Below are 27,412 nucleotides of genomic sequence, written 5' to 3'. Positions count from 1 at the left end.
GAATCCCAATCCCCTTAACCTGCTCACCGAACCACGTCATATCACTCCGCCAAATACTAGATCCCAACATACATTCACCTTAAACTTCGTAGACTCATTGCTGTCTTCTCAATTTTCCAAAGTTTACATATTGGACACAAACTAGAAACAAAAAGAATAACGTTTTTTGTACTTTTTTTTGTTTTCTCATTTTACACCTTCGACTGAAATGGCGGAGGAAGACACAGTCTGATGGATATAAAAACAAGTTTCCAATTTTCGATGCAATAGTTTTGTAAAAAAAAGAAATATCATTTATTTAGCCTACATTCACTTTGTAACATTTTAGACCATTATCCATTACTGAAATTAATGGTGGAGAAGTTTGCTTTATTATCCTTATTAACACTTTTCAAAACACTAGCAAACGTTACAACTGTCACAGACACAAAATAACTATATGTAAAACGTTAAACATGTGCTTAGCTTTATTAAAATACTTGTTTTGATAAACCTTTTAACTTTCAATATACATTACATGTATACTTTATACTCTCTTTGTTTACTCTTTGTTTATTCTTCTAATTATGTCCAGTTATGTCTCAGGCATCGAATTTTGTCTAATGGCTCGTAGCTTTTTGAGCAGATAGTCGGAGGTTTAGAGACAAAATGTGAGGCGAGCGTGATTGACAGCTGGAAATCCCGCCTCCTCTTCTCGGTGCAGATCGCACTTGCAAGCGGTGCGTGAATCGACTCAGCCGCGGAGGGAGCGTTTCCACGCTTCCAAGTTTGTTGTGAGTGAACGACTCTTATTCTCAGAGTACAATCGGCCACCAGACTTTGTGTAATACGTGTACAAAGTAACCGTTGTATTGTCGCTTGATTAATTGTTTATTCTTATCCATGTCTTTCCTCCGAAGTGGACGGACCGATCACCGGATTCTCAAATGATCAAGTCTGAAGCCATTTACCGAGACTTACCGTGAAAACGGCAGGATAGAGGATAAATACCTGCGTGTTGAGAACTTTGCAAAATGAAACTTTGGTAAGTATGCTTGCATTTAGAGGTGTTGTTTTATCAAGAGGGAATGCGGTCACACATTCAAATGTAAAAGATAACTGTCTGTCAGATTTCGTCAGACGAGTTTAATAAAGCGGAGTATTTCTTTCGAGCACACCTGATTTATTTTGCGATATCTCTTTATAGGTGTTGTGTGTTAGCTGTTGTCTTGTATGCAGAATCTGCACGCGCGGTAAGTGAGCTATTGTTATTAGATAAACCGTTCATGTGAACATATCAACGTATAGTTCATTTTTAACTGAAACTGTAAGCACTCTAGAAGTTTAGTGATGTACATTAAATAGTGGGCATTTCATGTTTTGAGTAACGTTAACAGAATACAGTTTCGAAGGCATGTTGGGGTGTCACTTGATTTTTATTCAGCACAATTTTTTTTGAGGTTTCAACTGTCTTTTTTAACTACTTGTGTGCCATGCTAAACCTTATACATGTCAGGTGTCAGGATAATATATGTTCATTTTCCTGAAATCTGTGTAGTTTGTTTGATGTGTTAAGCGTCTTATGGTCGCAATTCACTCATCACCAAACTTAAATAACACACTCCTCCTCCTAATTAATATGCAAAATACCCCATATTGCAACCACGCCCATTTATCACGTTACAACCCTTTTAATCATTTTGCTGTATTTGCATTCATTCCATGACTTATGTTAATTTAAATCAGATAATTTTATGATTTATTCTTGTTGTGTGTGTTTATGCATGATTTGTGGCAGTAAGCCCCTTTTATAGGGATTATAACACCATCTGACTAATATCTACAGATGAGTTCTCACGAGGCTGCTATAACGGTCATTCATTCATTTCGTTGCACTGTACTTGTATGTGTGTAATGACAATAAATTGAATCAAATCAAAATCAAATCATTCGGTCATAGACAGGCTGTATACAGAAAAGCTAGCCTACTATAGATGTCTTAAAATAGGGGGGTTGCTTGCATCGCATTAGGCCAGAAAGAGCAGAAGCATGTCATTAGACTAGGGCCACTAGGGCTTCAAAACATTGTAGGGTATTATTATTATTTTGAATGGGCAATGCAATTGGGCTGTAAGGTAGTGGCAGTAGTCTAGCCATGAAACAAATAAACAGACAAAAATAGTAGTAATCAATGCAGGGCTGGATAATCCTCGTGTTGTGGATAATGATGCAATATGGCACCGATACCTATAAATCCGTGATGTAACTGGACTGAATCAAAACGTAAATTTCGGTGCCTCATTTCGTTACCACTCAAATGGTGACTGAGCCGTCAATTTCCACTCATTCTCGTGAACGAAAATCGGAAAGCTCTGATAATAAGAATGCAACACATCTTATCCACCTTTTTTGCGACGCACGAAATTGCCCATTATACCTTGCGTATGCGAGTAGGGCTGATGCTTAAGACTTCCGGTTTGCCGCTTGATCCAATTAATTAGGCATTACCAAGTTAGCTTGAAAGCTTGAAACGGACGTTTTTGTAACTTTTATGTAATTTAAAACAGCATAATGTCAAAGAGAAGTGTTTCAATTATTTCACAGGGGCCACATGGGCTTGAGTTTTTAACCTAGACCCAAAAAACAACTTTGTTTCTCACCATAAGAAGTTGGACAGCGACATATAGGCCTACTGCGATGATGACATTGAACTCCAGCCAGCAGGCACATTTGATATATCTTCTTATGTGTGTAGACGGCCATGAGCTTTATATTTATGCGCAGCGTTTACATCAATAAACCTGATCACATTGCGTTGTATCTTTTATAAAATAATGCAGTAGGGCCTACTGGATGCTTCAATGTGACTGGTTCTCCTATGTTTTGTAGCGATACAGCGGCTGTGTTCTTAAACGTGCCTTTTTTTATAGAGCTACAATGCTGACTTGGCCAAACATACACTTAAATACATACATTACATACAAAATACTTTTAAATAGTGCGTATTTCCTGTGTCATCCAATGTGAATATGTTTGTTTGTATACAGCACAACCCTAATATTAAACTAAATAATTAATAAATTATTATAATGTCACTTAGCACTGGAAGCATGCTTCAATGGTGATGTACTATGCAATAACAATAAAGTAAATAACGAAGTAAACAAAGTAAACGAAGTAAACATAGTTGGGATGTTTTTGAGAGGGGCAGAATGCAGTAGTCAGAGCTAAGACCGAGCTGTCTTTAAATGTTATTTACTTTACGCTCTTGTTGTGTCACGTGGTAACACTCGTTCATAATGTTTTCTGAGCTTTCTGTGACTGTTGTGAGAGCATTTTACCACAAAAACTCTTAGAGAAACTTAATTTTTAACCATTAACAGAAATGTCCTCTAACATAGTAACAAAGACTGTTGTGACAGTCTTTTACTGGAAAAAAATGTAATCTCAATTAATCGAGAAACTTTAATTTGAATCATTAACAGAAATAGTAAGTTAGTAACAAATACAAACGGAGATGCGGGCATCAAACAGGAAGTCACTTGCGGTAATGGCGCCCTCCATGGAAAAGTCAAGAAATAGGGGCATATAATGGATAAACAGATCGGGCACGCCCCGAGGATTCACCATAGTGGTGAAAGACAGTTTTAGTGCGCGCTCACTCTCTTCCTCTCTCAATCTCGGTTAGTTCAGCATTAATTTAACTTCAACTGCTGCATAAAGCAAGTTTTATAGTGAAACTAACGCTACACGGCCATGAGGTGTCTGTAATGCAAGTGACCACAATAAAACTGTTGCACGTTTAAATCAATGAATCTCGTGCTGCGTGCCGTGGAGCTCGAGAAAAGCGAGACTCAGCAGTGAAAGTGCTAAAACCTTATTGCACCTGCTAGTCTGCTCTCTTGACATCAGTCTGTCAAACTTTTTACTCTGACGGAATGTTTAGGCATATAATTATACTTATTTGTTACTGTCTGTTACACACATAAAATGAAGCCTAGACGGCTCTTTGTAATGGACTTAGAGGAATTGTTCACATTCAACATACATTTTCATGATAATTTACTTACCCCTGTTGTCATTGTATTTTTTTCTTTAGTCGAAAATAAATTAAGGTTTTTGATAAAAAACATTCCGGGATTATTTTCCATATAGTGGACTTCAATGGACTCCAAAAGGTTGAAGGTCAAAATAACAGTTTCAGTGCAGCTTCAAAGGGCTTTAAACAATACCAGATGATGAATAAGGATCTGATCCAGCGAAACGATCGGTAATGTTCTAAAAATAAATATGTTTATGGTTTGTAAACACAAATGCTCGCCTTGCTCTGTTCTGCGAAGCACGATCACGACTTTGCGTATTACGTAATTACTTTGAAAAGTCACGCTTGACGTAGGGGGAATCCAGGATACGCACCATTTAAAAAAAAATTTTGAACGGTCCTCGTTCCCCACATTTGTAAACACTGACTCTGTACTGCCTAAGTCAAGCGGGACCTTTTCAACATAATTACGTATTATGTGAAGTTGTGACCGCGCTTCGCAGAACAGAGCAAGTCGAGCATCTGGTTTTATAAAGCACATTTTAGAAAATGACAAATCGTTTCAACAAAAACCTTAATTTCTTTTCGACTAAAGAATACATATACATCTTGGATGACAGCAGGGGTGAGTAAATTATCATGAAAATGTATGTTGAAAGTGAACAATTCCTTTAATCTGTTGATATATTCAACGTATTTTCTGCCCATATTAAATACAACTATGGCGAGCATTTTTTTTGTAGCTGCAGGGAAAACAAGGTAGACAGTAAACACTATAACATCTTTCTAGCAATGTTATTGACCATGCTCACATTTAAAACTTTAATTGTGAATTTGTTGTGTAATATTTTAAAATTAATCAATAAATGTTTTTTATTTGAATATTGTTCTTTAATGTCATCCACCAGTATTTTGTTGATCTTTTTTTAAAGTATTGATTTGGGCAACGGTACCGGTATTGAAAACCCCCAAACGATACCCAACCCTAAGAATGTAGTGTACTATTGGTCCTAAAATAACCATTCTGTCATCATTTATTCACCCTAGTGTCATACAAAACGATATATGACTTTCTTCTACGGAACACCAAAGAAGATATTTTGAGAAATGTCTGTGGAGAATATCTTAAATTGATGAAAAATATTGTATTTATCCAATAGAAATTTGCACTGTGTATAAGAAGAAAAAAAGTGTTGGGAGGTTTTGGCTGCAAAGGATTCTTTTGCGTCAGCAATGTTATTGTCATTCCAGTTAATCATGCCAGAGTGGCCCTAGGGATGCAAAGGTATTGACCCAAGATTTAAATGTCATAAAATTGATCGTTGTCTTGTCAGTGCTAAGAGAAGCTGCGTTATTGAGTGATTTGGTGTGAAGTCCAAAGGCAGTGTTCTTGTATGAGTCCACTGGTGTTTGTAAGCATGACTTACTGTATAGCTGTCCTGTAGCTTAGTGGTGATAGTATGGTCTAACAATGCCAAGGTCGTGTGTTCGATCCCAGGGGATTGCACATACTTAGAAACAAATGTATATTATAATGCAATTTAAGTCACTTTGGATAGAAGCGTCTGCCAAATGCCTTAATGTAAATGACAACATAAACAAACATTACTGCACATGCACGCATTTGTAGGCTTCACTTAACTTCCGTTACACATTCACAAACAATAGAGTTGCCTGTAAATAATTTTGAGTAACAAACAAAAGAAACCTATCAGAACTGTTACTTGTCTCTCTAATATATTGAAATTAGACTGCGATACCAAGCTCAACGGCTATATGTCTATATACTATACGGTTTCTTTAAATGCGACCAAACTACAGAACTCGTTCAACAAATAGTTTATTTAATAAAACGAACACAACAAAATTCAATTATTTCATATGAGTATTATACAATATAACTTTATATTAAAATAAATAAAGTAAAATATAAATAGTTATAAAATATATTTTAAGACACTTGCTAAACACAGACCGGAAGTTAACTGCATTCCCGATGCGCGCATCCGATGAAACGCTCCATTAACTGTTAGAATTTCTTGCACCAAGAAGTATATTTATGCATTTGGCACACGCTTTTTTCCAAAATGACTTACATTGCATGGAGCTTATGCAATCCCTGGAATTGTTGCTAGCGCCATGCTATAACCACTGAGCTATAAAAACCGAACTAAAGAACGTGATAACAATAAAAAATCTGCTTTTGCAAATCAACTTTTCATATAATTATAATGTTTTCTGGTCAGTGACTGGTTTTCTGGTCATGTTTTCATCAAACAAAACTAATGAAGACATTTGGACTTTGGAGATTGTAGAAGGTCAGACCTCCAACATCATTCATAAGGTCAGAAAGAATGAGGAGAGAAGTTCTTAAGAGTCATTGATGGGGTCATAATAGGGGTCAGGAGCTTAGGTGAATGGTTTTTACCAATCATTTCTTCCTAAGGCTAAGAACAGTCAAGCTTTATTGCAGGCTGCTGATATTAGATGGCAATGGTAAGCTTGTACATGAATTTTAAAGTGTTAATTGGCTCAAATTCTTTAACAGGATTTACATTATAAGGAGCAAGGCACTGCCAGGAGCCAGGCATTAGTACATTAAGGAGAAGCCTGTCTTAAGGCTCTGGATAGGACTTTAAAGGAACCTTTCGAGTGAATTGCTCTAACAGCTTAAATCTTGTTTAACATGTGTTTACTAGGGAATGTACCAGGGGTCAGAAATTTAAAGGAACCTGCAGCAGAAACACTATTGATTTAGTTCTTGATAGTTGTAAGTTCTTAATATTCTTTTCATGGCCTAGAATTATATTATTGCATAAACGTGAATACATTCTTAAGCTTGAACTCCACCGAGGCATTTTTATGCAGTTAAAAACGTCAGGCACTGGCTGAAAAAGGCATTTTTTTCAAGCTGAGGTACTTGGTTACTATGATACGAAATAGTATAATATGAAAAAAATGCTTTGCGCCAGCACCGAGCCTCCAGACAAGAAAGGCATCTAGCTAGCGTTTTCAAAAAAACATGCCATACATCGGCAGAAACGCCCGGTGGACACAGCTCCTTAATGGACATTTTTTAAATCTATGAGTGGAAACAACCCAGCAGTTGAGTTTTTAACCCAGCTGTGATTTCTGTCCAATATTGACCCAGCGTGGGTCAAAAAGAACCCAGAACTTTGAGTGTACAGATAAATAATTTAATAAATTGATTGGTTTTATAGAAATTGATTAATGTTGGATTATTACAGTAGTATTGGAAGTATTGATTGAAACATTGAATTACCATGACATTATGACTATATTTTTATATGGTCAGAAATTACGTGCTTTTAAGGCGAAAAATTATTCTAAAATTGAAATTTACAGGGCAAATGTTGTCCCTTAATTTCTGTCCCTTGCCGTTACTGTACATCTGTTGACACCTTTGTGTTATACTTGCATATATGTGGTATCTGAGCAAAGTGGCAAATCAAATATTGAAGTGTACCATATACTCTGTCTTTTATACTGTACATACAGTATGCACACTGATAAACCATCTAATCACTCTTTCATCTTATGGTGGCAATTCTTATCTACTTCAGTAACCGTTTGTTATCTGTATCAAACGGATGTGTTCTTGCAATGACTGTGGATTATTTGCACTAAAAACAACAAAAACGTTGGTGGTTTATCTTGAAAGAGATTTTCTGAATCTGTACATCTGTATACAGTTCTGTATCTGTATAGCTCCAGTGTAACACTTGACAGCTTTTTGTTGTCACCTTTAACTTAATGACGGAAGAGATGTACAGCCGTTTTGATGTGTTGCAAAGCCCAGAAACCACAGCGGAAATATTTGGATGATAACTACCTCTCATACACGAGAGAGAGCGAGAGAGGTTTATTTGATCTGAAAGCATCAATGTTTATAACAGCAGTGCAGTTTGGGTTTGAGCAATGTGTACTGTAGAAATTTTTATAGATAATGTTTTTATGCCAGGGGCAATGAATTCCGATAACAAGCTGCACGTAAATAAGGCATCTTGTTCATTTAAAATTCCCTAAAGCTTGGCTGGAAATGGCGGATATGTCGTGCATGGAATGCAAAATATTGCTGTATGATACAGAAAAATACCGTAAAAATACCATACAAATAATCTTTGTTGTCATTCACTTCTCTCACTTTCCCATAAAAAAGATCTCAGAGAAACCAAATTGTTGATTATTTTGGTCTGAATGTTTATTTTATTGTTATCACAAAGGACACCACTTGCATCCTCCCACTTTAAAAATTCCTGCTTGGTAGAACTTGTTGAGTTTTCTTCCTTGCTGCAGGTGTCGCTTTCTAGAGCATTCCTTTAGGTCAGACCAAGACACATTCTGATTGCTTTGTGATTTGTTAGTCCCACTCCCTGTTTGAAGCTACCCCAGGGCACCAGAGCAATTCCCCTCCATCGATCGAAAGCATCAACAACAGGAGCTAATGTTCATGGCACATTATTTGATATTAGGTGTATTGTTAATCCACATCCTCCTCTCATTTATAAACTCAATTTAATAGTTATTGAAGTTCTAAAATTAAGAAATTTCAGTATCACCTATCACTTTAAAAAATAAACTTTATTGAGGCAAAGGTAACCTGGCTGATTTAAAGGTATACTTCACTCCAAAATTGAAATTCTGTCAGAATTTACTCACCTTCGAGTTGTTCCAAATGTGAATAGATGTATTTGGTCTGATAAACACAGAGAAAGGTATTTGGAAGAATGCTTTTAACCAAACAGATCTCTACACCCACTGACTCTCATAGTAGGAACGATTATTTTATCATTTCTTTGTTCTATTGAACACAAAATAAGAAATTTAGAAGAATATAGTACAGCAAACAGTTCTGGGCCACTTTTGACTACCATTGTTTTTTCCTACCATGGGAGTCAATGAGTGTTGAGATCTGTTTGGTTATTATCTGTAAGTATTATTATATATTATCTGTGTTTATCGGAACAAAGAAATGTATACACATTTGGATCAACTCGAAGGTGAGTAAATGATGTCCGAATTTTCATTTTTGGGTGAAGTATCCCTTTAACTTATTTCCTACAACTTAAATATAAAGTTGAAATTGGTTAGACTTGATTTAACACATCTTGTTGCATCTTTACCTTTTGCTTTAGATTTTTTCACAGTTTACAACATTCATCCATCTATCCATTTTCAATCTTTCCATTCTTAAGACTAAACATAACGGTCTGAGGGATCTTGTTTACTCTCTTGTGTTTACTTACTCTCGCTTTGCTTCTCTCTCTAACCCTCTTCAGGCCTGGTCCAGTTATAGACAAAATTAATCTCATCGTAACTGAAAGATGTACTCCCTTCATGGTCTGCTTTTACTGTAAAGAGGCATGTTGTTGCACATGAGACCACGCAGATTTGTTTGTAGGGCCAACAAACTTTTTTTTGGGACACAACTTAATGAAAAGCTCAAATTATAGTCAATGATTGTGTGTTTATGTGCGTGCATGTATCTAGCACGTGTGTGGGCCAGTTTGGAACTAAATAATGTACTTTTGACAGGTCAAGGTCTTCTGTTATGACCTGCTGTTAATCGAGGGCAACCTCAGTGAATCATAGCAAGCCACTGTGCCGTTGGGCTGCTAAGGATAGTTTAGTTTAACACAGGTTTTAAAGACTTTAAAGTGAGTTTAATCCACTGTGTCCATTTCTGAATGGTCTTTCTGTCAGCGTAAATCACATTTTTAGCACTGACAATCCACACTGTCATTGCTAGAGATGAAGTTTTATTCAAACAGCATAGTAAATATTTGGTAGATTTAAATATTTTGCCATAGTACTACGTTAAATGTTAGCTTGACACTTTGGTTGCGTCCGGAAGCTCTAAAATGCTGCCTTCGGAGGCAGTATTTCAAGGTAGGAATCCAATCTTTGCTTTACTTCCTGTCTCCTGAGACACCTCCATCAGGTCGGTTTTTGAAGGCAGCATAGATGTATCCTTCGTTGCCTTCGATGTCCCACAATTCTATGTGTGAGAGCTCATGCGGGGAATGTGATTGGTTGAGCAGGGTCGAGTTCAAAGAAATTAAATGGCATCCAAGAAAGCCGCTATAGCACAGTTTTCTCTTTGTACAAATTTTCATGGCATTTCAATCGAGAAAATAATTTTGCAGTTTTAAAATACTCGATAAATTATTCAAACAGAGTTACATTATGGTGCCTCTGAAGGCTGTCCGAACGTGTTTCCCAGAGCTGCCTTCATGACTTAAGGGTGTCCGAAGTCATTGCCTCATTAGACAGCGAGGCAACAAGTCAGCTGCTTAAGCTTTCGGGCGCAGCCTTTGAGTACATTTTTTTTAACTGACATTGTGAAAAAAGGACAAAAATCTGTCCTATCATGACATCTTTGCCACATTTTTTCAAACCATATATGGATGTTCGTGCAAAATAACTGAAATTTTCTTCCTGACGAAAGAGGCTCTCTTTCTTTTTTCTCTCTTAATTCTCTTTCTTTTGAGTGCACTGATCACCCCCTTATTAAAATCCTTAAAAATCATGTAGCGTACTGTAGAATAGTGCCAATCCTACTATGAAAAATACCAGCGATGAGGAGATGAAAGGCGTTGACAGATGTCTTTACATCTGATTTCAACTCAGTGAGTTTTTTGTTTGACATGCCATCAGCTTTGCACGTATGATATAGTTTCTAACATCCATGCTCACACTTGTTCAAACAGAGGGTCAAAGGTTACAGATTGAGAGTGTGCGAAGAGGGCATTTTAAGATTCTTTCCTCCACTCAGTCATGAGATTATCACGTATTCTTAGAAAAGGGGAGATGACATCATGTAAGAATGAAACGGGAGAATCAACGATGTTTACCAGAGTTTAATATTTTAATCTTAGCAGTAGTAATGAAGAATGTATAGTAAAGGAATACAACATTCCCTTCATGGAGTAGAGAGATGAAAGATGGATCTATTGTAAAGAAAATAGAACAATATTCCCCATTGATTTATGTTTATGTTCTTTCAGTTCATTCTTTGTCCCTTGTCTTACACCCTCGGCATATAGCCTGAAGCTGTATTTACTCTATGCTTTGAAATGGATTAGTGTCCTTTTCTTTCTTTTCTTCCTTCATATGTTCTTGGTGGGCTTGCTTTCACCCATTCCTTCAATTCCTTCATGTACCCCACCCTTCTCTGTCAACCCTCGCAAAAACTTGTCCCTGCAGGGCAGAGCCCCTAGGCACGCACTTATTGGATGGTCTGAAGGTTCATTCCACTACTGTTGTTCAAGAGATATGGATTGATGTAAATATAAAGGTTGACATTTACAGTAATTGTAAGTATAGGAAGCTATAATGCAAAAAAATATAGTTGCATCTTGCAGTTATTAAGTGTTTTGAAAGAGAGCCTGTTATTGGAACATATGTCTTTTGCCTCATAGACCTCTACCATTCTTTCTTACAGTTGTTACTTAAGTGTACTGTATATTCATGAATACCTCTGTTTGTTACTCTTTCTTTTTTATGATGTGCCCATCTATGAGTTAAATGAACAGTTATCCGTAGTTTGCTGCCAAGAGGTCTGATGTAACTTTGTGTGAGCTTTGTTTGAGCATGAGCCGTCTGAAGAGGCTTTACAGTGCCAGGGGAAGGAGGCACTGACATAATGTGTTTTCTACATTCTTTTAACATACATACAATCAGATTACAGTACATGTTTTATTTTACTCTTACTAGTTGCGTTTGACAAAATTATAAAATCACATCAACTACCAAAGCAAGTGTAGATACTGTTGCAATGAACTTCATTTCTTCCTCCTTTTCTTTTGGTTAAAATAGGACCTTCTCTGTCTCTCACATTTCTTCCACATCTATATATTTATGTAATACTTAGATGGATGTGTAGATATTCCATATCCCATTTAGATACAATGAAACACTGAACATCATGATCAAGTACTGTCATGTGTCATGTTATGGTTAAATTAGAGCACATATTCACATATTCAGTGTGCTCTATAGCTTGAGGTTGTTAAAAATGGATTTAAAAATGTTCAAACCCCCGCTTTCAGATCTTAGGCCCCGGAGCTAGACATTCCATGATAATATTCCCAAATCCATGTCAGGGGCTGGCCCCAGGTTATTCTGCAACTGTTGGATAAGCAGCTGCTGAACCCCCTCACCTACACAAACCCACCGCAACCCTGTGTGCACGGCACTAAACCAAAGCTAATAATATTAACAAGATGTGTAACCCTTACACAATTAATGTCGAGGCTGCTCAATATGGCCGCTCTACCGAAGGAAGACCTTCCAGTAAAACGAGTCAATAAAAAAGACTGACAATTCTCTGGGAATTCTCTGAGGCACTTGCCAGCCTGTGTGCAGTAGATGAGTCAACATCTAAAAAGGTATTTTTGCGCAATTTAAGCTTTGTGAACCAAAGTTATGATATAGTTCATGTCATGTTTAATTATTGATCAGAAATATGCTGTTTTACTGAGATTTTTGTCAACGATTTTAGAAATATCTGCCTTTCTCTATTCAAATAGATGGGACTTGCTTTGACGTAAATAGCTGCCCAGAGGCGTTGCAAACATGGCCGGCGAGTGGCACGACTTCCGTAAACAGACTTTGACTAAACACAACCTTCGCTTTTGATCTCTTGCATCATTACCAACAGCTCTGAGACTGTTTCTTCTACCCATCTGGTTAATCAAAGTATACAGACATACTTCCTGATCTTCTTATTAGAAACAAACCCGCATTTACTTACTATGGGATGGGTCCTTTTTACCCATCTTGTCGCCGCTATCTAAAAAGTCTCATCACTCTCTCTCTGTGACCTTTTTACCTACCTGTCTCACCTAGTTGTCCTCTAACTCCCCCAGGGCAGATTTAAAGCAGATCTGACTGGCTTCTGTTTTAAACCTTCAGTCTGCAAAAGACAATGACAGTTTTCTGTTCATTAATCATTATAATGTGGTGATATATTTACATGTGGGGCGGAGAAAGCAAGTAAATAAACTGTGGTGCTGATCCTCATGGTTAAAGGTTTGTAGATATTAATAGCCGATGGACCAAAGGTGAAGTTTTCAGCTCATTGGTTGGCTAAGCTTTAATTCAGCAAAGTCATTATGTCTCACAATGTTTTACAGCTATATGTGTGGTCTGTGGTCTCAGTTAATGGCTGTGGTTAAGACTTTTTAAGGTAAAAGACAAGTAGTATGAAAGACAGCTGCATTCTACTGGTTCGGGACCAGGTCACAGCACAGGAAGTATTGTATTAACTAGTACAATATGAACTACAACTCTCTTAGCTAAGTTCTTCGCTAGGTAAATACTTCACCTCCTTGGGATATTTTGGCCAATGGACTTTAAAGCATTTCATCAGACCAGCTGTTTGAAATTCCTCACAATTCTGGAACCGTTTGTCCATTTAAAAACGCTAATAAGCAAATAAACAAATAAATAATCAGCATCTGGACACTTACGCAAACGTTTAGTTTCTTTGTTTTTTGTGTGTTGGCAGTCCTATATTGTGTGGCCATTTTCTTTTCTGTCCAATAGTCCAGAGAGGATACACAACTGTAAAATATACACAGTTTTATCCAAAGACATGCAAGCGTGCATATCTTTGTTTATTGATGATAACCATGCTCACATCCTGCCGGTTCTGTCATGTATTTACTCATTCTCTGTGCGCCTTAGGATTCTGGCATTCTGGGGTACATAAATACAAATTTCAGTTCTGTTCATTTATTAATATCTGGCTTTGTAGTATTGATTACATGGATAACTGCAGGTTTTAATATGACCTTAAATATTCCAAGGTTAATGTAAAGTCTTGAGTCTGTGGTCTAGAAAGCAGTACATACTTGAAGAAACAATTGATTTTATGACAGATGACTCATGTGCAAAATGTATTCTTTAATGAGAATAATTATACACAGAGCAAACGCATTTTGTTTAGTTTTTAAATATTTTAAATATTTATTTCCAGTATTCAATAAGTTTTTTATACTCACAAAATCCTGGATTTATTTTAGTTACTGAGCTTTTACAATGGATTATGGGATATGCAGAGGTTTATATTAGACAGCCTTTGATTAAAACAACCTTTCTGTTGGACGTATGACTATGGAAACTTGTAAAATGCTGCCTATAGACAAAACGTTTAAAACAGAGCAAACACACATTAAAACAGAGTGTAACTTCACTCTCAACAGACCTTCATTTATAAAACCTTTAGCTTCAGCACTGTTTAGAAATACATTGGTTTAACAGTTGAAGCCGCCACCAAAAAAACAAGAGCTGATTGCTTGTGTCGATGATGGAAAAGAGCCTACTTCTCTTAACACCTTTTGCCAGTTGGGACCTTGCTTAATTTCATCCGCTGCCCTCTGTTTAGATTAGACAGTATCTTAATGGTTCCCTGGTGGGGCTTCAAAGCCTCAGATTTTGACCTGCTGCTGAGCGCTGGTTTCCTGTAGTGGTCATAGCAGGTGGTGTGCACAGTAATGGACCTGCAGTCTAAAATGCTCTGTTTCCCTCAACAGTCGTAGTAGATCAAACTTGCTGTCAGAGATGTCTATACTTTTAAGGACTTTTGGGGGGAAAATATTTTCAACTTGTATTTGATGTTGTGCATTTATATCACATGTCAAAACTCCTTAGAACTGAAAAAAAATTAACATACAGATTTCAGCAAATGAGTAATTGTCTGCCCCACCCTTCTAAGGCCATTGTAAATGCCTCTTTCCCACTTTGTATTTAGTGATTTATTTAATATAAAAAATATAGTATAATAAAAATTGAGTAGTAAGTTGCTAGAAATCAGTTTGTCTAAAATGTGCTTTAGAAAATGGGGACGCCGTATGTCGTGTCTCGTGACATTGTATACCATTACATCTGGTATGCATACATAGTATATCTACAGTCTAACATGTTTGGACACTTAGACAAACATTGGATAGGTAATTTATCAACATGCATGTCTTTGTTTATAAACTGTATTCCGTCTTTTGTGGACCCAAATGCGCTAGAACATGCCAAGATGTTTTTACAATCTCCATGTGGGTTTTCCATCCTAAGAGATACAAAAGACTTACATGTTTTTCTTAACTCATGCTAGTAAACGTGCAAGTTTATGTTAGCTGGTACGGTTTTCCTGTGTTGTAAATCAACCGGATCAACATCACAAATATTCAGTCCATACCTAGAACGTGTTGGGATAAATACTCATCTTGCCCGCAGGGACAATCGTAGCGTTTTTTAGATTTCACTGTCTTTTTTTTACACTCCTAATGGGAAACCTCCATAATGGGGCTCCATAAGTGTGTGGTTGCCTGAAAAGATAATATTTTCTTATATTTGAAAGCATGACCGTGGACATCTCCCAGTGGAGTTTACAGATACAGGCTGTACTAACAACTTTCTTAGTACCGCAAACTGCGAGCTCACCAACCCCCACAAGCCCAAATTGGTGGTCTCAGTTCTTCAGCTATGGCCCCCTTCCCCTTTACTCATCTTTTCTTTGACACGACCCTGTGATATTACTCCAGCTTTCAAGTGGTGTTTCACACCAGCCAGAAAGTTTTTCTACACATACTTTGGTTGATCCGAAAGGGAGCAAACCTCCCACCTTTTCCGCATCTGGTAAAAAGCTTTCACTACATCCCACTCAAATATAGAGAACATGCAGCATAATGGACAATATTTTCCCCTGAATGCCTGTTTGTCTGTCTTATACCTCTCTTTTGTCTTTCTATTTATTGTGCATTTTGCTGTGACATTATTAGGTGACTATTTTAGACACTGAATATCAGTTAATTTTCTATTCCAAGTAGTATTGACAAGTGCTTGATACAGGACATCAGTCTCTTTTTATTCCAGCTGTTTGTGGATCCACATAGTTTTGTGAGGGTTGCCCTGGGAGCAACGAAGACTCTACACAGACACTGTCTGGCTGAAATAAGCCTCTGTGATGGGTTGCCACAGGCAAAGGATTTAATTTGTTTTCATGCCCCAAACATCTCAATAACAGTAACACACTGGTAAGGGGGGGGTGGTGGTGGTGTGGTGCCTGTGTTGCCAGGCCGAGTGATGATAGTATATTGACATGAATGGACTGTGAGTGGCTGGACATTGGGAGTGGTGGTTGGTAATGTATCTGATATTGACCAAATATGTTGTTTGGAAAATCTATAGTCCTGAAACATGTTTGGATGTGTTTTTAACGGGGTGAAATCCGTGCATTTTGCTTGTGTGCTACATGCTTGCCGCCTTTTTCCAGCCAAGTGAATGACATGCCTGGAAGACTAACCATTTATGGTCTTAATATCTATTCAGGTTTGTTTGTCTAATTCTTTATTGACTGTAAATTTCATGACTCAACAAGATGGTTTGGAATTTAACCTTTAAAAGGATTTCGCCTTTAAAAAGCTATTTAAAGCATAATTAGATGGAGCAGGATTTGTTTTGAATGATAAATGAAGTTCATTCTTATTTAAGTCATTAAATTAACAAACGAGTAAGAAAATAAATCAATCATTCACAGACACAAAGACATACATTTATTAATACAGAAAAGGTGTCTATTTTTTAACAGGTTCAACGTGAGTGTTGCCTCTTCTGTTCTCTATTTAGAGCACACTCAGTGTCTGCTTACTCCTTTTTTGTGTTTAAGGGGCTTCCCTGAAATAGATAAAGTGGACTGATCTACCAGACATTCTGCACTACTGTTTCACTTGGGCATTTTTACTTTGCTTGACCCCTGCTCTCCTTCACTTTATCTTCCTCAAATCATACATGCTTTTCTATTCTCTGAAGATCTCTGTAGATTGTGATGTCTCCCATCTGTTAACCATCTTATTTTATTAGTTCCTGTTAGTCAACACAAAATTACTTAGTATAGTAGTAAAGTATCATTAGAAAATAATCTGAAAATACTGAAATACCCAAATTTGCGTGTGAACTAGTGTTTACATAGCATGGAATCCCTAAGATCCTTGCCCAGTGACTATACGTTGTCAAAAATCAGATAATCATAAAGGTAAATAGCTTTTCTTGAAATGTCATTCTAGAATCACATTTATTTTCTTAAGACTTTTGTATGGACATTAGCACATACAAATGCATCTATGCTTGCACGTTAGCACAGGTTCATGTGCTGATGACTGACAATTAGTTATTTGATGGGGGGTTTCACAGAGCAAAAGCCTTAGGGTGGGCCTCATTGCACTAACCGCCATTAACCTCGGATGCCTGAAAGTCAACCGGGCAGAGAAAGGCCCCCGCAGTGTTCGAAACCTCTGTGCACCCCACTACAAAACTCAGCATGCCTTTCTATAACAACACATCATCCCTTGTTATTCTATACCCACGATCTGAAGCAGAAATGATCACCGCTTCTCCTGTACCCTTATATATTCAAACTAAAATGTCAATCTGACACCAAGAACATTCCCTTACGGCAATCTCGGTGCCCCTGCATCCCAATAATTATCCTTTCTGCTAAATCCTAGAAGTTCCTGAAATCTTGACCTTCATGGTTGTTACTAGCATAGACATTGATATTGCCCCTAGTATTCAGAATAGAGGCCGAGCAATTTTCGTACATAAATAGCCCCCCAAAGCTTGAATATTGAGCTACATCCCTGGTGGTCTTGCTGAAACTTGTTGAGCCTTCGCCGCATACTTCTTTATTGAGATTGAGGGGAGGCAAAGACAATGACGGGATGTTTTTATAAGAGATAAAAGCTTTAGAAATACCCTTGATACAGAAAATGTGAACATACTTTAAACAGTCAGTATAATGTAACGGATCTAAAATAAAAGATAAACAGCCTTGCCATGATTCAACACATCTTTCATTTTGTACACTCAAGTACAAATATTATAAAAACTTTTACTCAAATTGTATTATTAGACTTCCATCTTAATCATTTCTAGCAATTGTTGCAAATTGATGTATTCAAGAACATTATCTTTAAAACAGCTTTTTTTAAGATACTGCATGTATGGTATGCAGTATATAGTGTGTATCGATATACTGTATGTATCCTGACCTTTTCATCCCAATATGACCCCTGAGCACGCACTTTTTCTTATTACCTTAAGTATATACAGCCGTGGAAAAATTTGAATACCATTCCAAAATTTTAATGTTATCAGCATTTGTAGATGTATTGTGGCTATTCCAGTCCGGCTACATATAAATGGCAAATTCAGAAAAACTTTGGAGTTTGCTTGTAGAAACTTAGGTGGTGTTTACATAAACCCGTTGTCATACGAAAAATGTGTTTTAAAACGAAAACGATCCTTGTTCATACTGCCGTTTCCACATGCGTTTTAGGAAAAAATATCTGTGTTTACACAACACCACTGAAAATCCATGTCACATGACCATTCAGACACGCAGGGCATGCGCAATTAGGTGTGTTTGATTTCATCCGGCGCCATGCAGCCCGATCGACGGATGACATGGCAGTACAGAGTGAGCTATTTATAAGCATACGGCACTCTATTCTCTCTCGCATTGCCGTAATGTCACAGTGTTGTTTCGTGTACACAACGCAGCTTGAAGTTAAACGAGCCTGTTGTTTACACGGTCCTTGCGAGGCTGGTCATTGTTGCCTTCAGGTACCGTCATGTCTCATATGACTGGGCCTTACTCAGGGTAGCAAACACAATGATACAGACGAACCAAACAATAAGGTGGGTTTCACATTTAGTTTGATTGCCTGGTCCGAAACCTAATTCGATTGCTCCCCCCTCCCCCTGCACCCACTGGACTGCGTTCATATTATTATTTTTGGGTCCGAACCGCGGGTCCTTTGCTTCATCAGTAGGAGAAGGCGTCAAAATGCATAACATTGCTCGTGTCACTTTTATACATATATGTTTTTGAACCGTTAGTTTGGTTTCCAACTCTTCAGTACATAGTGGCACTTTCGTGCTTTCCTGCAAATGCTCTTAAGAACGCTGAAGGCGAACAGAAATGAGATAGGCTACTATAGGCTAAAGCTCTCTATTTGGAGCACGGCAACCCCAGCATTTTCCCATCAAAACGGGGTCTGCAGTGCTTCAAAATGTCTCCGGTTTCGGGGGTCGGGAACGCCGAAGTGGACGCCAGACGTAACCGTAGCAAGAGTTAAACGTTTTTAAAGGAAAATTTTTGTGTTAAATTTGATATTACTTAACATGTTTTACTGGCCTTGCTTGGTATCTAGATGTCTGTTGTCAGGGGGACTAAACTGGCAGTCAGCAATCCACAGGGTGTCACAGCAGGCGGCCGTATTTCAAAAGCCTTTCCCACCTCTTCGTTAAGAGCACCAATGTTATCCCATTCACCCCCCACCCCAATTCCCTGCTGCCCAATGACCAAACCTTTATTTTCAGACCATTCCATACAGTTCGTATACCGTTACTGTGTACTCTGGGATTCATGAAGTAACAAAGCTGTATTATGGATAACTAAAGATTCCTCTAGTGAAAACTTTTTTGTCACCTTCATAGACACTATAGAGATTCTGTGGCACACCCTCCGCTTGTTGTGCTAAATAGGCTATTATAGGCACTGGTTCTATTTCCATAGTCCTTAAGAGGTCAGGAGAGGGCATATCTCACGGTGACCGGAGGAAGCAGTGTAGCCAAAGTGTACACGCAGAGAGAGGAACATGAGCCAGAGTCAAGTTGTTTAGCTACATTTAATGAAAACTGGCAGTGAGGTGTTGAAAGGTGCAGGTTTGTGTTGATTTAGTTCTGCTGTATCTAGTGGAATGTTTCCTGGCATTAGTGTAAATCTTAGACATAATACCTGTGGCCTGACCACATCTATTTCTTCACTTTCTAGCAGTTATTTACTCCTAATCTGTCTCGATTAGCGAGAGCTTGACAGTCTTGACATGATTGTAAAATTCAGCAGCCTCTTGTCAGATTGTCACGCGCACCACCTTTAAGAATTCATGTCAGTTCATTTTTCAGTGATGATAAAGACGGTACGTGACTGACCGCTGTGAACCAAGTGTATCTTGTGGACATGGTGAACCAAGGATGACTTTGTCTTTCGGGTTCAGACTGGCTCAGTCGTGGTTTAGTGCACTTGTTAATCAACAGTTCGGAGCAAGAATGTTTCCAAGTGATGGAAAAAGCTGTTCTTGGGTCTTGGTTTTCATTTAAAAAGAATTAGCAAAATTATTATAACCTACCTGAAGCACACATGCACAGGACCTTTTTCTTAACAATGCAACTAGGAGCCGAGAATATGAATGTTCACGTGAATAACCTTTAGCACTTAGTTTTAACTAAGCCTTCTATAAGATTATGGATTTAACAGGCCACACAAAATCCAGCGTACATGGATCCAGTGTAAACTGTTGCATGCTTTTCACTTTTGTTAGACCGTGTACCCTGCAAGTCCAGAGGGCACCTGTGACCTGATTTTAACCCTCGGTCACTGCAAGCCCAGATCCTACATGAAGATAACAGTGAACATGAATATTCTGCTGCGCCACCACCTGAAATCGCAAAGAGGCTTTAGGCAGCTTTGTCTGAAACATGTTCTAATGGCCTATGATTGTAATCTTAAAAGAGTTGGTCATGCAAATGTAATTAGTCAAAGGAAAAAATTTGGCCAACAGTTAAAGTGTATCTACAGATAAATTTGCTGTGTCATAGTCCAGCATTCAATTATTCAATGAAAAACTATATACCTCTATTCTAGATTACCTTAAAACATGTTTTTTGTATATATAGCCGTGGAAAAAGTAGCCTATTTCAAAATTCTAAACCAGTTTTTCTGACTTCACTATTTATAGGTATGTGTTTGGGTAAAATTATCATTATTGTTTAATTCTGTGAACTACTAACAATATTTCTCCCAAATTTCAAATAAAAATGTTGTTTCCTATTGCATTTATTTGCATAAAATGAAAACTCAACAAACGGTTCAAAATAACAGAAATTATGCTCTGTATATCTGTTTCTGATTATTACATTGTTTATGTGATAACCTTGATTTTTATCAGTTTTCACATGTCTTGTCATGCTGTCAATCTTACACATTTGCCGCTGGATGACTTTGTCACTCCTGAGGTTTGATTGTGTTCCACAGACACTGGACTGGAATAGCTACAAAACATATTTTTTCCACGGCTGTGCTGCATATGTAAACTTTGAGAATGACTATCATCTAAAATAAAAACAAAATTGTACAACTGTTGGTTTCCTTGCACCAGTACTTAACAAAAAAGTGGATGCTACCTTAAAAGGTCCCTGTTGACATTTAGTCAGCTGGCTGCTTTCTCGTTTGGCCTGACTAATTGTCATTGTCTTTTCCTGCTTCAGTGGATCTAATTTAACAATAGATCTAAAATTGCTAAAAAAAGTTTCAATAGGGATGTTCCTATAGATGTTTAAATTGAGTGGGTGTGTAGAGCAGCAGGTGATGAAGAAATGGCTAGTTTTAGAAAGGTTACTGGGACTGGCAGTAGGTGGGACACTTCAAATTTCTGTCCTTCATTCGTAACTCTCCAGGATGTAGGATACAATCCCAGCAGGCTGTATCTGGTGGTTCTCTATCTTTGTCCCCTGGGTGGGCGTGGTCTGGTGGGGATAACTGTAGGTATGAGTCTTCAATTATCATTGTAAAGGACCCCACAGAAAGGGGTGTGGGAGGTCTCACTTGGTGTCATAAGATCAACTCGGCTCCCGCTGTGGGACCATCAACACCCTTGTTTCTGTTACTGTCCACAAAACCAGCTGGCCTCAACATCCAGCTGAAGGCAAGGTCACACTTTAAATTCACCTTTTCCCCCTGCTCTCATAGGTCTTAGTCTGTTATCTGTCTGTCTCTGTGCTGTTTCTACTAAATAAATGGAAGATTCCTCTTGATTTATGTGGACATTGATGTGGTTGTGACCTTTTGAAAAAAGAAAAATGCGGTAATGGAATATCTGAAAGTGAAGGGACCAAATAAAACCAAACACAAATCACTCCTGTTTTACGAGTTCAGGATCCCATAGAAAGTCCATTGGTATAAAGGATCCCTTATTTAAAGCTTTCACATTTTTACTCCCTCCTCACCCTACTTTGGCCATATGACTTCGCCTTCCCTTTCTTTTCTCTCTCTCTCTCTCTCTCTCTCTCTCTCTCTCTTTTATGTCAGGTGGGGGTAGGACATTTCTATGTATGTCTTTGTGTTCTAGACAGGCGGGTTTAGTCTCATATCAAATAGGCAGTAATGGATAATCCTCATAACAACATGTTTGAGTGACAGGTCTGATCTCACTAGAGCTTATGTGTGTATATGTGCGGGGTGTAGATGTATAGGGAGAAAGACTTACATGAGGTTTTAGCATGTCTGTGATTTATGTTAAAGGATTCAATTTTCCACAAGAAATAATACTTTACAATAACACATGTTTTGACTTCAGTCGTATCAGTAAGCTAGAAAAGTTTCATTTCCAAATAAGGATGGTTTTGCGTGATGTTGAATTCAAGGTGTAGTATCCATTGAAACTTAATGAAGCTGAACCAAAGTATTGTCTTCTCATATTAAAGTCTGTAAGAAAAATGTTCAGTATGTTTATTTCCCCCTAAAACTCACTCATAGGAGTATTGTCCTCAGAACATCTGCTACACCCAAGTAGTTTATTTTCCTAATGAAGGAAAGATCAAAGAGAGGTTATAATGGTTTTAAAGAGGTCAGGTCTTCTTGACCATGTTTTCCCTGTGATATTTCAACTGTCTGTGTATGAATACCATGTACTGCTGAGTGTCAAGTAATGTTTTCACGTTCTTTGTTCTTCTGTCTTGTCATCATGTATGTATTACCAGTGACCGTTTGATCTCCTCTTTGAGATTTGTATCTCGGTAGATGTCTTTATATCTCGCATGCATGCATTTAGTCGACCACCGTGCTTAGCCCCTCAAGGTAGGAGATTTCATTGAACTTATGATCTATCTTTTTAAAACAAATTCGTTTAGGCTGCATAGATTTACATAACTAATCTTTTTTAAGACCTCTTTCCTACATCTCTCCCCAGACACCAGCATGCCATTTATCAGATAGATCATATCAATCCCATATTCACTAGCCCACTTCAAAGAGTGTGGGGTAATGTAATTTGCCAGATAGTGCTACCCTCTGTCATTCTTATCTTTTCTATTTGAGATAATAGAGGACAGATAATTAGCAACGTATATCGCAAAAAAGAAATTGATCAAAAAGGCAGGATGAATTTGTGTGGGAATAAAGAACCAAAGTATTAAGGGAAAGCACGCCGAGTACTGAATACAGGTGTGTAATAGAGCGTGGGAATTGGACAAATAGGTGTAATGGTTATTGACTGTCATAAAAGTCATAAAAGGCTTTGATTGACAGTTTGGGATGACAGCCCTTAGTTGCTTCACTGAAAATAGTGTGACCTTCAACCTTTTTCCCTGAAAGTCTTTTCAGGTATTTTTGGCAATCATGACCATTTCTTGTTGCCCAGTGCTGCACAGCTGCATGCAAACATCTATTGACATAGAAAATAAAACAAGGCATCTCACACTTCTTTTCTTTGTACTTATATGTTTTGCTTACTTTTAAAGTAATTGCGGTAAGACAGTTTGTTCACTTTATCAAAGTGATAGTTCGCCCGGAAGAAAGAAAGTCATAAAGGTTTGAAATGACAAGAGGGTGGGTGAATGATGACAGAATTTTCATTTTTGGGTGAAGGATCCCTTTTATTTGTAAAAAAGCCTGCAGTACAAATAATGTTAAACGCAGAGTTTGGAGTAATACTTTACAAAAAAATGTATGTTACATAGCTTAATGGCATTATGAATAAAACAAGTACCTTTTTGACTTACTTAAATTACTTAAAATAAAAAAATGCATGTTATAGTGTAGTTGAAGTGTATTTGGATTGTTTTCTTTTAAGACAAAATGTAAAATGCTCTCTAATTTGAAAGTCACTTTGGATAAAAGCTAAATTAATAAATGTAAATGCTGGGGCATAAACTCATGATGGGATTATGGTGGGTGTTTCTGCTTTGAAGCAGTGGGTGCCTTTTTGTTACCTGCTCGGGATGGGAGGATGGAGTGGTTGATTATTCACTTACTTAAACATTTTAATCTAGCACCTGCTATTAAAACACACCACTGACATCGGGTGTGTCCAGCCTCTCGTGCAGATAAACCCCTTACCCCAACCGACAATGGGTGTGATTTGCGTCAGCATAACATGTCAACCCGACAAGCACTATTCAGTACCAGTCAACCCGACATCAAGAATTTATGATAACAATCATGCCTGGAAAACAGCCAGCTGTGAAGAAAAGGGGACGTGTCTGGTCGCATCCACTACTTCACTTTTTCACCCCTATTTCTTTTCGCCCACCCCTCTTTTCTTTTCAGTACTCTACATTAAAAGCTTTTTGAACAGATCAGTAAAGAATCTTTTGAACGTTCATATAGCCTTAATATAGATGGTATTATTTGGGTTTCGAGTTTACTTTATTTATATAGCACATTTAAAACAGCCACGAGACTGACCAAAGTGCTTCACAAAAGACACAGCATCACAAGAGTAGAACAAGACAGATTAAAGCCGAGAACCAGAATAAAACAGGTGGGTTTTTAAATAGACCTAAAGAAGGTCTCACACTAGGGGCCATTCGGATTTCCACTGGCAAGTCATTCCAGAGACGGGGACCAATTACCGAGAAGGCACGGTCACCTCCACGCTTCAGTCTGGAATGTGGAATTAAAAGAAGGTTCTGGTCACCAGATCTTAGACTTCTTGAGAGCCGAGAAGCGTGATCCCTTTTTTTCTTTTTTAAAAGAAATCTAGACACGGCATTTTGGACCAGTTGAAGACGTGCAATTTGGGCTTTGGAGATGCCACAGTATAATGAGTTACAATAATCGAGACCTGAGGTAATAAAAGCATGCACCGCCATCTCCAAAGTCTTATCAGTGAGAAAATTTTACATTTTTGCAAGTATACGGAGCTGATGAAAACTGGACCCAATTACACCAGACATTTGTTTGTCAAATTTTTATCTCATCTAAAATAACACCCAGATTCTGTACCTGCGAGGACCTAAAAGCCGATTGGGATCCAAAGTCAACATTAATTGCTTTCTAATTTTCTGAAGGGCCTAAAAACTATTACTTCAGTTTTCTCATCATTTAAGGATGATTTGGGTTTTTCCTCATTGTAACAGGTCAGGGTGTGTTGACCAGGTCTCGTTTGTGCTGTTTTCTATGGTGTTGGTAAATAACAGTGTTGCACATGTAGCAAAGGATGTTTGAAAATGCCCTGAGACCATTCAGGATTAATGTCGGTAATTATGCGTTTTGTCTGGTAGTCCTTGCAGATGTTATTTCAAATAGCTTTAAGAAAGATCTTTGATAAAACGCTGAAATGGCAAGCAGGATATATCGAAAACTTCCCTGGTAACACCTGGTTCACTTCCTGAATCCCATCATCCATCGCTTCTTACCTCAACCGCTTTGACCTTCTTCAACCCAGTTGACAAGTGTTCTTGATTCTTGATGTAATGTGGATGAGGAAAACAGAGGGGTTTGAAAACGAGGACAAATATTTAGTCATTTAACGCAGTTGTTTAGTTTAGATTGCATTTCAGGAGACGGAATATTTAATTACTCGCAGTTATTGTTTGGCAGCAGAGTGTGAGTTAAGTTTCACTTTCGCTTTTGCAGCTTTATAGTCTTGTGTTACCCTCAGCATCATCTCTAAGTTACCTCATTGTCCACCTATTAAAAAAATTGACTGCATCCACATTGCCGCGACATATGGCAGAAAGTAAATAAACGACTGACAGAAATGACGCATGCTGATGTGTCTTAGGTTTTACCCATGCGCAGTACATGGATGTAAGCATAAGCAGATGTTTTCAGCGTGGATGGGCAGTGTTTGGAAAACGAAAACTGCATTTTCAAAACAAAACGCACTAGTGTAGACATAGTCTGGTTAAATTCTCAGTGTGTATATATGTAGTCTCGCGTTACTTATCACAGCTTTCTTTGCCCAAGGCTCGCCCGATTGGCCATGTGACTGACAGATAACTTCCCTGTAGCTCAGTGGTAAGAGCATTGCGTTAACAACACAAGGTTGTGGGTTTGATCCCAGGAGATTGCAGATACCTATGTAAAATGTATAGGATAATGCTATGAAAGTCGCTTTAGATAAAAGCATCTTCTAAATGTATATGTAATGTAAAGATAAAGTAATCACGTTTTGTCTTGAGCTGCTTGAGACTAGTATATATGTGACACTAAAAGTTTTCTGAAACAATCACTTGTCGGTTGTTGTCTGCAGCTGGATTTAACAGACATCCATGTGAATATAAAATTGAACTAGCAAAAACAAGGAATACAGAAAGTAATATATAAAAGAATGTTAGGAAAGCTTATCTTTGCTTTTCATGCATTTGTTTGTTTACCTCAGGCTAAAGGCTACTCATCTTTTGTGTGTACCAGTGAGTTATGAATGTCTTTTTGTTTGCTTTTTCAATTTGTCACTGTTCTTGTGTGGGGGTTAGATATATATTGCCATATATTGCTATTGTCCAACATTTTTGCATAAAATTAGAATCCTAGAACACTCCTTGGAATTTCAAAAGTTTTGAAGACTACTTTGGTCTTCTGTCGGACTTCTTTTCTTCTTTATCTTTTTCTTCTCTCTCTGTGCTCCTTCCCTCATTTCTTCAGCACCCGCCCCACTCTATTCACAGCCCTGGGCGTCTTTTACCAGCTGCCATCAAAGGCGGGCTGGCTTAATGGTGTGTAGGTAAGTCTGTTGTCAGCCATTCACCCTGCCCATGACAAAAAAGGAAAAAAGAAGTCCTAACAAAGGACATGTCCAACAGGGAGATATTTTAACCAGATCATGGCCCCACTGCAGGAATCTTTGAAAGGGGTCATTGTTTTGCACGAGACACGGGGGAAGGGAAGGATATTTTTTCTTTTTACCTATCATTCTCTTTTTGAATAAGAATTGAATTTTAAAGAAAGTTAGGCTGCTTAGATAAGTACGACATGCCAACATACTTGCACCCTCCTATGCCCTTTTATGTGGTGGGGGATTTCTTAGAAGTACTGTGGGGACAATATGATGTGATATAAAAACATTTTGCAGTATAAATGTTTTTTTGTAAAGATAGGGGTAGAAAGTCATCTATAGTATATACAAAATATATGCCCTCATTAAGTTATTAGCCAGGTGAACGTCAGCGTCTGGAATTCCTCCTGTATCTGTGAATACATAAAGACCTTTCTCCTCCTAGTTTTCATCTTGCTCTATACCGCCTCAAGCAGGCGAATGCAAGAATTACCAATACCCACGTGCATGGACACCTCTGCACACACACAGA

The 27,412-nt window shown here is 37.9% G+C and overlaps 1 protein-coding gene across 1 annotated transcript in view; it reads left to right on the top strand.

Moving 5' to 3' along the window:
* Window positions 1-708: 708 nt before the first annotated feature.
* Window positions 709-27,412, top strand: part of col4a6 (collagen, type IV, alpha 6) — a 61,199-nt gene continuing 34,495 nt past the window's right edge. Inside the window, exons 1-3 of the mRNA XM_079470421.1 lie at window positions 709-773; window positions 900-1,024; window positions 1,187-1,232. Coding sequence (XP_079326547.1) covers window positions 1,014-1,024; window positions 1,187-1,232 — 57 coding nt within the window. The 5' untranslated portion in view covers window positions 709-773; window positions 900-1,013. The remainder of the gene's footprint in view (window positions 774-899; window positions 1,025-1,186; window positions 1,233-27,412) is intronic.

The sequence above is a fragment of the Barbatula barbatula genome (genome assembly GCF_947034865.1).
Source record: "Barbatula barbatula genome assembly, chromosome: 1".
Classification (NCBI taxonomy): domain Eukaryota; kingdom Metazoa; phylum Chordata; class Actinopteri; order Cypriniformes; family Nemacheilidae; genus Barbatula; species Barbatula barbatula.
This window is presented reverse-complemented; position numbering and strand designations above follow the sequence as displayed.